Source organism: Cottoperca gobio, chromosome 14 (assembly GCF_900634415.1).
Source record: "Cottoperca gobio chromosome 14, fCotGob3.1, whole genome shotgun sequence".
In the NCBI taxonomy this organism is placed as follows: domain Eukaryota; kingdom Metazoa; phylum Chordata; class Actinopteri; order Perciformes; family Bovichtidae; genus Cottoperca; species Cottoperca gobio.
Genome location: NC_041368.1, coordinates 20344616 through 20357289, shown reverse-complemented (window position 1 = coordinate 20357289; position 12674 = coordinate 20344616). Strand labels below are relative to the sequence as shown.

At 41.1% G+C, this 12674-nt stretch overlaps 1 protein-coding gene across 1 annotated transcript in view; it reads left to right on the top strand.

Annotated features, from left to right (window-relative positions):
* galnt10 (UDP-N-acetyl-alpha-D-galactosamine:polypeptide N-acetylgalactosaminyltransferase 10 (GalNAc-T10)) overlaps nt 1-11859 on the top strand; it is a 61295-nt gene extending 49436 nt beyond the window's left edge. Inside the window, exons 8-12 of the mRNA XM_029447654.1 lie at nt 4430-4537; nt 7925-8146; nt 8739-8855; nt 10882-11031; nt 11519-11859. Coding sequence (XP_029303514.1) covers nt 4430-4537; nt 7925-8146; nt 8739-8855; nt 10882-11031; nt 11519-11683 — 762 coding nt within the window. The 3' untranslated portion in view covers nt 11684-11859. The remainder of the gene's footprint in view (nt 1-4429; nt 4538-7924; nt 8147-8738; nt 8856-10881; nt 11032-11518) is intronic.
* The last annotated feature ends 815 nt before the right edge of the window (nt 11860-12674 follow it).

Below are 12674 nucleotides of genomic sequence, written 5' to 3'. Positions count from 1 at the left end.
TCGTTTGTTCTTCATCGTTTTTTGAAATTGTCTAGAAAATGTCCCCTGAAGAAGAAACCACAAAGTATGGGGACAGTTTTGATTGATTGATTAATTGATTTGTATCATCATATCTTTTGAATGCTTCTTCTGCATCCTTATAATCTCACATATAATATGCAGTAGTGGTTATTATTTCCACGTATTACAATGAAGTGAAACAGTGAAATATTTATGACGCTATCTCGGGACAAAACATTTGATCGTTACTGTAATCATAGTTGTAGTTTTGAATACGCAGCCCTACTCAAAAGGCTCTATATTGTTATTCAGCTTCTGCTCACACTGAGCTGTTTCGTACACAGATTATCACAGATCTGGACTGGCAGGGATTCAACAGTTGTTGGATGTTTCCAGTTTCCACCAGAGCTCCTTCTAGTTAACGGCCAATTACTCATTTTGACCTAAGATGCATCTTCAAGCATCTGTATTGTGACATTGAACTGCGTCTAAAGGACGAACGATTGTGCTCCATATGTTTCTGCTAATGTTTTATTTGCTTACCCTCAGCTCTCTAACTGAAGAGAAACATTGTTGAGTTCATGAGACATTCCTAATGATGGTTTCAACTCTTGTTTCAGTCATTTAAGATAAACATACCCTGTTGCATGGAAGACTCTCCACATTAATCATACTCAGAACACCATATTAGATTATGCTTATGTCTGGTGCTTCAGCATAAATTATTCTATTGCGTGGCCACAACTGCTTGCAACTCGGCCAGCATGTTAAGAGCTCGCCTCCCTCTCCGTCAGCGGGCTCTGGGCGGACAGAGCGGCCCGTCACAATAATAGAGTTCCGGTTTAAATGAGTAAGGACTTTTGTCCTCTCACTAAGTTAAGCACAAAGGCCGATGCTGGGTAGTTTTATTTGATTGGACATGTTTGTTTCACCTTCTGCTTCTTCATATCATTTCTATACTCTTTGTGTTACGTCTATTTTGGTTATTGATACTAAAATGATAGAGATCCAACATATTGGCTACGACATGCATGAAAGCTTTTTCATATGCTGCTTTGAACAGGACCAACAGCAGGAGTGTAAACGAGCAGATAGTGAGCAGAGAAAATTGCGTTTAAGGCAAGAAAGACAAATAACATACAATTCTGAACCTTTAATACAACTGAAAATTAAATAAAATATGTTTTTATGAACCTCAACTCGCGTTGCCAGACGCTCTAGGCAACTGTTTCTTTCAGCAATATTGGCAGTGACATAGTTTCATAGTCTTTGAGTAGACTAGCCTTCTGTTTAACCTGTGGTAAAAGCATCTAATTGATTGATTGATTGATTGATACATTGATTGATTGGTTGATTGATACATTGATTGGTTGATTGATACATTGAGTGATACATTGATTGGTTGATTGATACATTGATTGGTTGATTGAGTGATACATTGATTGGTTGATTGATACATTGATTGATTGATACATTGATTGAGTGATACATTGATTGATTGATTGGTTGATTGAGTGATACATTGATTGGTTGATTGATACATTGATTGATTGATACATTGATTGAGTGATACATTGATTGATTGAGTGATACATTGATTGATTGATACATTGATTGATTGATACATTTTCATAGTGATACTGGTGGTGAAGCACTCACCAGGGTACCTTCTCCATGTAACACCTACAACAGGTTTCTCTTTGTATATTAACTCCATAAAGGAAACCACAGAAAAATGTTCCTGCCAACAGTCAAAGAGAATCAGATGCAGCATGTGTATGTGTATGTAAATGCAGTGGAGGTTGTTTGGGGCAAATGGGTCGACAGGGCCATCTGCATTGTAGAATATTGGCTGGCACCATTTAATAACTTGTTTTTGAAGAGAGAGAAAAACCACTATATAAATAAAGTTCTAACTTTCTTTTAAAAGAGATGTTAATGTCATCCCTGTCTATAATGGTGTGGTTTTAGTCTTCATCGTTTGAGGTGAGCAGATTGTAGAGTTGGTGTGTTCGAGGTGAGTGATGAGACTTTCAATTTAATCTGACCGGCGCGAAACTCAAGCTCTTGATCCTTCCTGCCGCGAGGCGCTCTGTCGGAGGAGGGAAGTCCAATTCAGGGGCCAGAAGTAGAGTCAGGACCTCCTCGCCAACACCGTAGCTTCAGTTCAATTAATATTAGTATAGCTTTTGGAGTCTTTGTAGATTTAAAGGTAGAACAGACGGACAAAGTGCAATGCAATAGAGTTTATTTCCTCAAATAAATAAGATAAACGCGAGTATGATACCGACTGCTGATCGGGTTGTGTTCCTGCGTTTATCCCCAGCATACCCTGCCCTCATTGGTGGAGAGTGGGGTGACATGCGTCCCCCTCCCCTCAACAGTTTGTGTAGTATGTTTATAAAGGTATCACGTTTCGGGCGATCCTTCCCCTTTTGGTCAGACATTGTTTTGACACGAATAGCTTTGAGGCTCTCTTGAGGTTTTCTCCATATTTGGTCACGCTTACATGTATATCTGGCATTTGTGAGGCCCATGCTGTTACATATGCTCATGTATGACTCCATTAAGTCTGTTTGTGTTGCAATCCTGAAGCATGTCCCTGGTCATAGACACACCGTCTTCTTCTAACACTAGATAGATACTGAATACATTGATTTACCCATTGTTATACGGTATCACATTATTTATATATTACCAGGCAGAGTACTTCCTGGAAGAAATGTACTGCAACAGCTCCTGTTTCTAAGCTCAAGTGTTTCAGTCTGGGATGGGCGCAGCAGGTCAGATCTTCCCTCCAGCAGATGTGGAGAGGGTGGATTCAATCTGCTATTTCTCCACAATTCTGTTTGTCCAACCTGGAGTGGTGCAACAAAGTTGACGAGGAGTAATTGATATGAAATAGCAGCCAGCTGATGTCCACTCTGGAGGATCAGGAAGGGGTGTGATGCAGAATAACAACAAACTGACTGGAAATGGTCAAGTCTAAAAGGAAAGTGGATCAGTCAGGGAGAGAGGAACATTTCCTTCTCATTATTGACTCGCCGAGCTTCCCCTGTGTCCAATCTACGTCCATCATCAGACATGCGTCCTTGAAAAAGACACCAGACTCCAACCTGTTTGAATATTGCAAGTCATTCTGAATGAAAGTGTCGCATGGAGAGAAGAAGAAGAAAACCTTGAGAAATGTTGGTTGTATTAAAGTAGTTTTCAGGATTAGAGCTGAGGGATCCCCAGGCACGACAGGTGTGAGAGTAGATCACACGTTTCTGGAGGACGGTGTGCTGTATGGGGGCAAGACGGGTTAAGGACGGTATGAATAACGCAGCATGGTTGTGATTGTACAGTCAAGAGAAGCCTCCTGCATATACATGTAATATGTTTGAATTGGATATGATTGACTTGACTGATGGAGAATACACCGACGGCAAAATCAATTGAAAAGGGGGTCAAATTCATATCTCTGTAAGATCAGTTGGTTGATGTGGAAATGAACAAACAAAGATTAATGGGCCACATTTTTGATAAACAATTAATATTTGAAGTGCTTTCAAGTTAAAATGCCAAACATCCACATCCAGCAAAGTGTGTGTCACACACTCTTTATATTCATACAATACAATACAATACAATACAAAGATTCAGCGGTGTGCAGGCAAGGTTTTGTTTAGATGCTGAAAGTGTAAAAACTTCCTGACCTCAGACTGTTCTGAATAAGTTTAAAGAAATCTATCTTTAAAATTTCAAAAAGCTCACACCCTGTGGCATTGACAAGTTGGCTCTGCCTTCCAAAAGTAGCATGACAAATCCAATACAAGTCTTTGTCATTCAGCTAAGCATGATTGACTCGTCTTGTTCTCTTTGATGTCACTTACTCTCTTTGGTCTCTGTGCAAATTACAAACACTTGAACTTTGGAGTCATTTTGTGGCGTTGTCTTTAAAATGGTGTTCTCACTCCTGCGCTGTCCATAAAATAGGATTAATATCTGCAATTCTTTGAAGCTTTTATCTAACCTAAAATGATTAGTCCACCTCGTCTTAAACAAGTCCGACTGCACATCTCTACTCCTCCTCTTTTCCTCGTATCCTCTCTCCTATGCATGGTCCATACCCTACAACATGGTTCATACAGTATGCATTGCTTCCATCTATCATCCTCCCACTCCTTCCAGCGTTCTCTTTCTTTACATCCTAACCTTGTTGGTTCCCCGTTGCTTTGTCTTCATCATGTCTTCCCACGCGTTGACTATTTTACACTTTTGTTTCATCGCTCTGATTTGTTGACCTCATCAGTTCATATGATACCCACACTGTTCTGTTACACAAACACCAGCGCAGAAGCTTTGAGCAAACTTTGACCTGATATTGTCTTCATCACGACTGAATCTCTCCCTCTCTATCTCTATCTCTCTCTCTCCCTCTCTGTAGGTGTGGATGTGTGGTGGTCGGATGGAGGACACCCCCTGCTCCAGGGTAGGACATATCTACAGGAAGTACGTCCCCTACAAAGTTCCTGGTGGAGTCAGCCTGGCCAGGGTGAGTCTCAGATTGTTTTGTAGCACGTTGACGTCGACTCAAGACGTCTTTGTTTACGTTTCTGTGCAAACATCGTACATTTAATGTGCGGAGTTAAATGGAATGGCAATGAACAGATTTGTATGACAAGTTTCCGAACAAAGTATTTCCTAATCTAAACTGAACAGCGAGGTATGTGGGTCACCCTCAGTAGAATGGAGTTTCAGCTACTTAAAGCATCACTAATCCCTCTCAGCTTCCATGTATTGGGGAGGTGACAGAATCCTCAGGATCAAATGTCATCAGCGACTGCGTATCAAACCTTAGTGGGCTTTTTTTTGTTATTGACTAAAATATATGTATAATTATACGTAATATCAAAAACTGTAGATCAGGAAAAGTTTGAAAACGTAGGCTTCTTTTTTTTTTGCGCAGAACTCCGTCCGCTTTACGCAACACATGTAGTTTTCAGGTGTTGGGTTGTACTACTGTAAGAAATGCCTTTTGTGGGTCCAGAGAGGAATCTGGTCTGAGTTGCATTGTGGGTACTCCACAAACTCCTGTGTCCTCAACACACAACTTACAGTTTTCCAATAATGAGCTTCAACACTTGGACACAGCATGAGAATATTTTAAATATATTCATCTGACCTGTCGCTGAACAGTATTCATCATGCATGACTGGGCCTCAGTCTGACACCTGGCTCTGTTGGGCTCGGCTGAATATGTAATGAAACCTCTTGGCCTCCGCCTTTGCCTCGTCGGACTGACCATTAGCCCCTCACTGAGGCTGCATTGAATGCTGATATAAAACAGGCAGCAGGTTTATTAATACAGAAATACTTACTGTACCTAAGGCTGTGATGAACGATGTAATGTTTCCTGTTTTGTAGTTTAAACTGCAGGCCTTTCTCTTTGAACTGATGTGCTTTAGGTGACTGGTGCATTGGTTTGGCACTCGTCAGCAATGGATGAGACTGTAGTTGAGATAATTATACCGTATATCTTGATTTAAAATACAAACCGTTTGGGTATTTATCACTGGCATCATCGCAGTCACAGACATCATGAGGAACAAGCTATAGAAGCCAACCTGTTGCATTGACTTTGGCAAAAGACACATAAACAAAAAATAACTTGTCTCCCAACTTTTTAAGTCTTGGTCTAACAATGTTTTGCCTTTGTGTGCATAGAGGACATCCTTGGCACTTAAAGATATCATACCGTGAGTGTGTGTGAATGCGTGTGTGTGTGTGTGTGTGTGTGTGTGTCACCCAAGTCCATTCAACATGGAGGGAGACAAAACCACTGAACTCCCCCTCACCTGGAACGTTTCGCTTCAGGCAATGAGCTGCTGTATGCTACAGGAAGTGCGTGTGTGTGTGTTTGTGGCTGGAGGGTTTTATCTTCTATATCTGTATCTCTAGAGGTCGGACGTTTTGTATTTATACTTTCCTGGGAGGCTCGCTGAACCTATTTGTTCATTCATTTCACCTTCCATACCTCCAACGCCGCCACCATCTGTATTCTCAGACACGCGTCCGGACCTCAGAGGTCTGACAGGCTCTGAGTTTTTTTACTCCTTCACACCTCAAAGGCTTCAGAGGGATAGATTTCCCATCGCTCGGCTGTAAATCTTTCATGTTTGCAATTGTCTGTGCTTAAAGAGGCTGTTGAAGAAGCTGTGTGAAACTGTGAGCAACGATGACTGCAGGGCAGTCGCCGTCTCTTCTTTTGTATTCCACTCAGACAGCTTCATTCTAAATTTAGATGATTTCAATACAATCGAAGGAACCAATGAAACCAAATGTTTGACACGTTTTGTATATGAGGTGATGTCATTCAAGCACAAACTTGAAACTGCCAGTAATTTGAGCGTTTGCAGTTCATTCTAAGATGTTTTGTTGTTAGTAAAAACACTCGAGATATGATATAAATGCACAAATACAAAACCTAAAGGTACTTCTCACCCAAAAATGCAAACACTTACAATATGTAGGCCACACTTACAGGCAAAGTACAACACAAAGAGGTTTCAGGATATTTCCGTCTGACGCTTTCCTTCTCATTTTGTTACCTATTTCTGATATTTTCAATGATATGTGTTGTATTGAAATGCTTTGCGTAGTTCACACAGTTCCTTGGCACATTCATTTCTCCAGCAAGTGGTCTTGACAAAGGCTTAACACCAAATCTGCAGGCGGCTCAGTGTTATCAGATGGAGTGAAACTAAGAGACAAACTGCTTCAAATTCTTCCCTTTGTGCTCCAGGCTCACACCATCGTTACCGCTGCGACATGGTAGTGCTTCTAGAACGTTGTTCTCACACTGGTTAGACAGTGTCACATACGTATCCTGTGTTTCTGCTTCGTCCAACACTTTGGAACTATAGTAGAGCTGGGAGACATGTATGTTGTTAATGAACCATTGTAGGAACTACTACAACTATTAATAAAGTACTTTTCTGTTGTATAGATAAGGTTTGTTTGGGGTCGTCTGGTATTCGCTCAGTTCAACGTGAAGCTCACTTCTTGGTCTGATCGGTGTAATAGGCTGCATCTGCCATGATGAATATGTCGGAGAGAAAAGAAAAAGAGACTGAAAGGCTTTGTCCTTTATGAAGCCATCCCCGTCCTGTAAATTAGCACATAATTGAGCTCAGTGTTGTAACCGTTTTCATGACTAGAGACAAGTTGCTTCTATTTCTTTTTCATCTCTCGCTTTCTGGGACATGATGACAGGTACTGGATGATGACTGGCCGCCTTTCTACAGAGCGGCTTTGATCATTGTGTCATGTCGGATGAATCGAAGCATCATGGGTGGCAGGATATAGAGATGTGATGTCTTCGTCTGTTTTTGAATGAAAACATGATGTCCAGGAACACAAAGGTCTGCTAACAAGATCCAGTCTGACTTTTGTTTTACTGTCTGACACTCTTTAGCATCTTTAAGCTCATTAACTTGATTTCACAAAGTTAGCGACTGGCTGGTGAACATAGTAGAGCATTTAGCAGCCAGATATCAGACCAAGAACTATATAAAGTATAGAGGACATAATTGAGGGGACATTTTGCAAAATTTCTATTAAGCCCAATTACAGTGACGCAAATAGGGATGTTAACTCAGGTGCAGGAAGTGTCAACGTTGATGTTTCATCATAGGAGAAACTACAATCATCTGCTTTTTGTTTTAAGACTGAAAAGGTCCGACTGCTACAAAGATGTGTTGGTCCACGTCCATTGACGATGCCCCCCAAGCTCATGCCTGTTGTGCTTTACGAGAGCAGTCTCTCTTCTTTCTTTCCTATCAGTCACAGGTTTACTATCTCTGTGGCTCTGATGTGTGTACACTCAATATGTATTGTTTGTAGTTTCATTGATATGAAAACGGTTTCCCTCTGATTCCAGAACCTGAAGCGCGTGGCGGAGGTGTGGATGGACGAGTACGCCGAATACATCTACCAGCGTCGCCCCGAGTACCGCCACCTGTCGGCAGGAGACATGACGGCCCAGAAGGAGCTGAGGGTCCGCCTCAACTGCATGAACTTCAAGTGGTTCATGAGCAAAGTGGCCTGGGATCTGCCCAAACACTACCCGCCGGTGGAGCCTCCTGCTGCTGCATGGGGAGAGGTACAGTCCGCTCTCACACCTTCAACACAAAAGCAGAGTTGACATCGTGACTACAAGATAACAAACCTTTGCCAGTAGTTCAAGTGTACGCTTGAGAGAAACTGAATCCAGCTTTGTTTTCTCTCCTTGTTATCTTTCCTACAATATGTTTTGGAGCCAGAGTTTTTAATGTCCCCATTTTGGAGAATAGACTATTTTTCCATTGATCATTAGTAACAGCTTTTTCTAAAATAACTCAAAAGGCTGACAAGAAAATTGTGGCCAGTTGGCTCCAATAATCCTTTCTGTCTGTCGCAACAGGCCTGGAGATCCGCTGTGACAGCACTCACAGAGGACAGGGAACATTTATTAAATATGAATCACAGATTAATTTGCATGTTATTGGCAAAGCAAAGTGAGGGTCTAATTGTAAAATGTGAATCTGCCTCAACACGTCCGTGCGTAATGTCCTGTGTGATGGTTTTTATAAGAGAAACTCTGCTCACTGCTACAGACTTAAAACTCCTGCCGTGTGAATAATGAGTGCGTCTGCTAACTACGTCCTTTTGTGTTCTTGTTAATGACTTTTATGTTCCGCGTGTTTGCTTTGTAGGTTCGGAACGTGGGCAGCGAGATGTGTATGGAGAGCAAACACTTTGTATCCGGGAGTCCCATCCGGGTGGAGACCTGTGTGAAGGGGCGGGGCGAGGTGGGCTGGAACCACGGACAGGTGAGCAGCGAAGACGCTTCCCTTTGATTTGATTAGATGAATAGCCTTGTTCAAAGTCTTGAGGCTTGATTTTGATAAGAGCTTTAGAGAAGCACGAGATCACGCCCATACTAAACTTGTTGTACAGGTTGTTGGTTTTCTTGGTGGGAATTTCAGGGGAATATTAGAGATATTAGCCTTACAGGTGTCCGCAGGTCCATTTGGTTTCCTTGGATAACCACAGGGAATCACTGCGGAGAGTAGGGGGACATTCCAAGAGTAATTATTATTATATTATATATATTGGTTTGTTTTCCTCTCACAAGATTTCACCTTTGTCGAGTGTCTCGTTAGTAAATGTATTTTTTAGGCTGAACACACGTTCATGTCAAATGAACTGACACAGACATACAAACAGCGCTGCTTCATTATCTTTGCATTGTCCTAAAAGAGTCTGTTTGTTTTGGCACGTCGCACTAAACATCCTTAAACCAGCTCATAATGCAAAATTAATGGCTCGAATATCTCCTTTTGTTTCCCACAGCTGAAACACTGCGCCTTAGCGCTCTGGCACATTAATTGCTTTAATCTGAAGACGCATTGTAGTTTAATCTGTGTCGTAGTTGTGATCTGTATTCAGCGCCAGCGAGGCATTGATTTACTGCAACTCACAGGAGGCCGTCTGCAGAGGAGGAACTCATTCAGAAAGTCTTAGAGAAGTCCACGTGGCCGTCACTCCTCCAGCTCACTGCAGAGAAAACATTTGATTGTGTTTATTATTATCATTATTATTAATAGTAATATCAATATTATTGTTATTATTATTATTATTATCGGCAGTAATAAACTGCAATAATAGAGCTATTTATTGTCAAGGCAAGAATTCACATTATTTTGCAGCTATGCAGTGCTGAATATATATATATATATATATATATATATATATTATAATATATATGATAGATATATATAAAATATAAAATTATATTTATAAAATATATAATATATATATATATATATATATAAAATATAAAATTATATATTTATAAAATATATAATATATATTTTATATATAATATATATAAAATATAAAATTATATATTTATATAAATATATATTATATATAAAAATATATTATATATAAAAATATATAATATATATAAAATATATAATATATTTTATATTTTACTATATATATAAAGATGTGTATATATATATATTCTAAATATATTTTATATATATATAAATAAAATAAATATATATAAAATAACGTCTACATTTTCATATTATATATATATATAAAAAATATATATATTTTATATATATATATATATTTTATATTTTATATATATATTTTATATATACACATATTACACACAGTTCACACATGTTCATAATCAAAACTTTGTTGGATCCTTAACCACGTTTCATCCTTGTACAGTCCATAAGAATATAAATAATGTGGCTGTTTTCAGCTGCTGTTCACTCAGATCTCACATACCTCTGATTCTCCTAGAATATAACCAGCGACCGACACACAATGAACATCTTTTAGACACTCGCTTTGATTCATTAGATCAGTCATTATCCACAGAGGCTACACTGGCTTGTGATCTTCAGATGAACTCTCGGAGACAGAAACATCAACCGTTACATTTACTGGATTAACAATAACACCCAGTATGACCAACACACTATCAGAGAGTAATGATGAGTGTGACGGCCACAACAACAACTCGTAGTTTTCCAAGTCAGACATTTTTGAGATGTTCTTCAAAGTAAAGCAGTGTATAGAGCTTTAATCATGTCGTGCCTGTAATCCTAATGAGAGAAGAAAGAGTCACAAAGAACGGGGGAAGTGTAAGTCACATACTGTATTCTCTCCTGCTGTGTTATTTATATTGTATTTTTATTGTACAATAATAGGCCTAATTACAGGACAGGCATTTTACCTGGAACACACAAAGCAGAACATGATGGAAACGTCTACAGACCATACTTTCTGCGTGTGAATGTGGCGTGACAACTGTGATTTGTTTTCCTGCAGGTGTTCACATTCGGATGGCGAGAGGACATCCGGGTGGGCGACCCCATTCACACTAAAAAGGTCTGCTTCGACGCCGTCTCCCACAACAGCCCCGTCACCCTGTACGACTGTCACGGCATGAAGGGCAACCAGCTGTGGCGCTACAGAGAGGTACGGCAGAGAGCAGTGTACACGTTGCTCTCGCCCCCTCCCCTCCTTTTACAAAGCTAATAACATAACCGCTTCCAAAATAAATGACTGTGTAGCTACTTAATCATCCTATAAAGTTTTGCTCATTTAAACAGAATCTACCCTGGAGCTGATGGATATTCAAAGAACCTCATTATGCTGTTGTTCAGCGCCGTTTATACAAAAACATGCCATACATCAGGCCACATTGTTATGATTGTAACATTTCTAGGATTTAATGTTTTGTCACAAACAAGCTCGTTTGCAGTAAACGAGAAGAAGCCAAAGGACGAGACGGAAGTAGTAAAATGTTTAAACAAAGATCTTTGACAAATATGTCTGCTAATCAGTACATGTTAATTTAATTAGTAATACTGCTGAACAGAATGCTTAATGGGAAATGTTAAAGTGTCATCACCAGACTGTGGATTCAAACACTCCACTTCCTGTTTGTCCCTCCGTCCTGCAGGATAAGAGTCTGTATCACTCCGTCAGCAACAGCTGCATCGACTGCAGCCCGAACGAGCGGCGGATCTTCATGAACACCTGTGACCCCTCGTCCCCCAGCCAGCAGTGGCTGTTTGAGAAGACCAACGCCACCGTGCTGGAACAATTCAACCGGGGCGCCCAGTGAAGCCCTGCGGCATCCTTGAACAAAACGAAGCACAGGCGTGGATCTGCTGCCGCTGTGAAATGGGCTTTTACATTTACTCTGGTTTCCCGCTTTACCTGCCGCCGAGGTGACAGCTGTTTCTCTTTGGGCTGCTCAAACCGGGGCAGGATGGGATACCGTGGGGGGGCGGGGGGGGGGGGGGGGAGTTGGTTAAACACATCAGTTAGAGGAAACACAGATGTGAGCTCTGATTGATGACTTTGTTTTTAAAAGTGATTTTGTGTGCGAGATGCATTTGTTCTGTTTCGGCGTCGCTGTGGCGGCGGGTCTGTCTCACTTCCTGATTTGGTTGTTGAATCTGACATTCCTCTCCTCTCTTTTCTCATTCCCTTGTGTCTATTCCAAATGTGCTCTGCCTTTTATCTGTTGCCTCTCTTTGTCTCACTGTTTCCCTTGCACAGTTTCTCTGTTTCTATCTACCTTTATCCACTGACTCCATCTCTCTCCCCTTCTGTCTCTCCTGGTCCGCCTCCCCCTGCACGTCCGTCTCTATCTGCCTGCATGACTGCACCTTTGCCCACCTTTTCCATTCTCCCTTCTCAAATCCCCTTATGTCTCTCCAGCTCTGACAATCTCCCTGGGGGGAGGGGGGGGCTCCTGCTGAGCCAAAGTCATCCTGACACATGGGTGAAGCCAGGCAGAACCACTCTGAAAATCACCTGGTGAATTGATTCTCTTTTACAACGCTCATCCACCCTCTGTTCCTTCCTTCATCCTTCCCTCATGTCGCATGCTCTCCCCCCCCCCTCTCTGTGGGCTGAGCTGCCTCGAATGTAGCAGGTGGAAGTTGACAAAGAAAGTGGAACAGAAAGAGAAATCAACCTTTCTAATGCTTCCTCATGTCTCTTTCCTCTGTTCTGTACTTTGCTCGCTGTATTTATCGATGACTCGCCTGCGGGTTTGTCACTGTGCCACCTTCTCCTTTTACTCCTCAGAGGCGAGCGCTCTGACG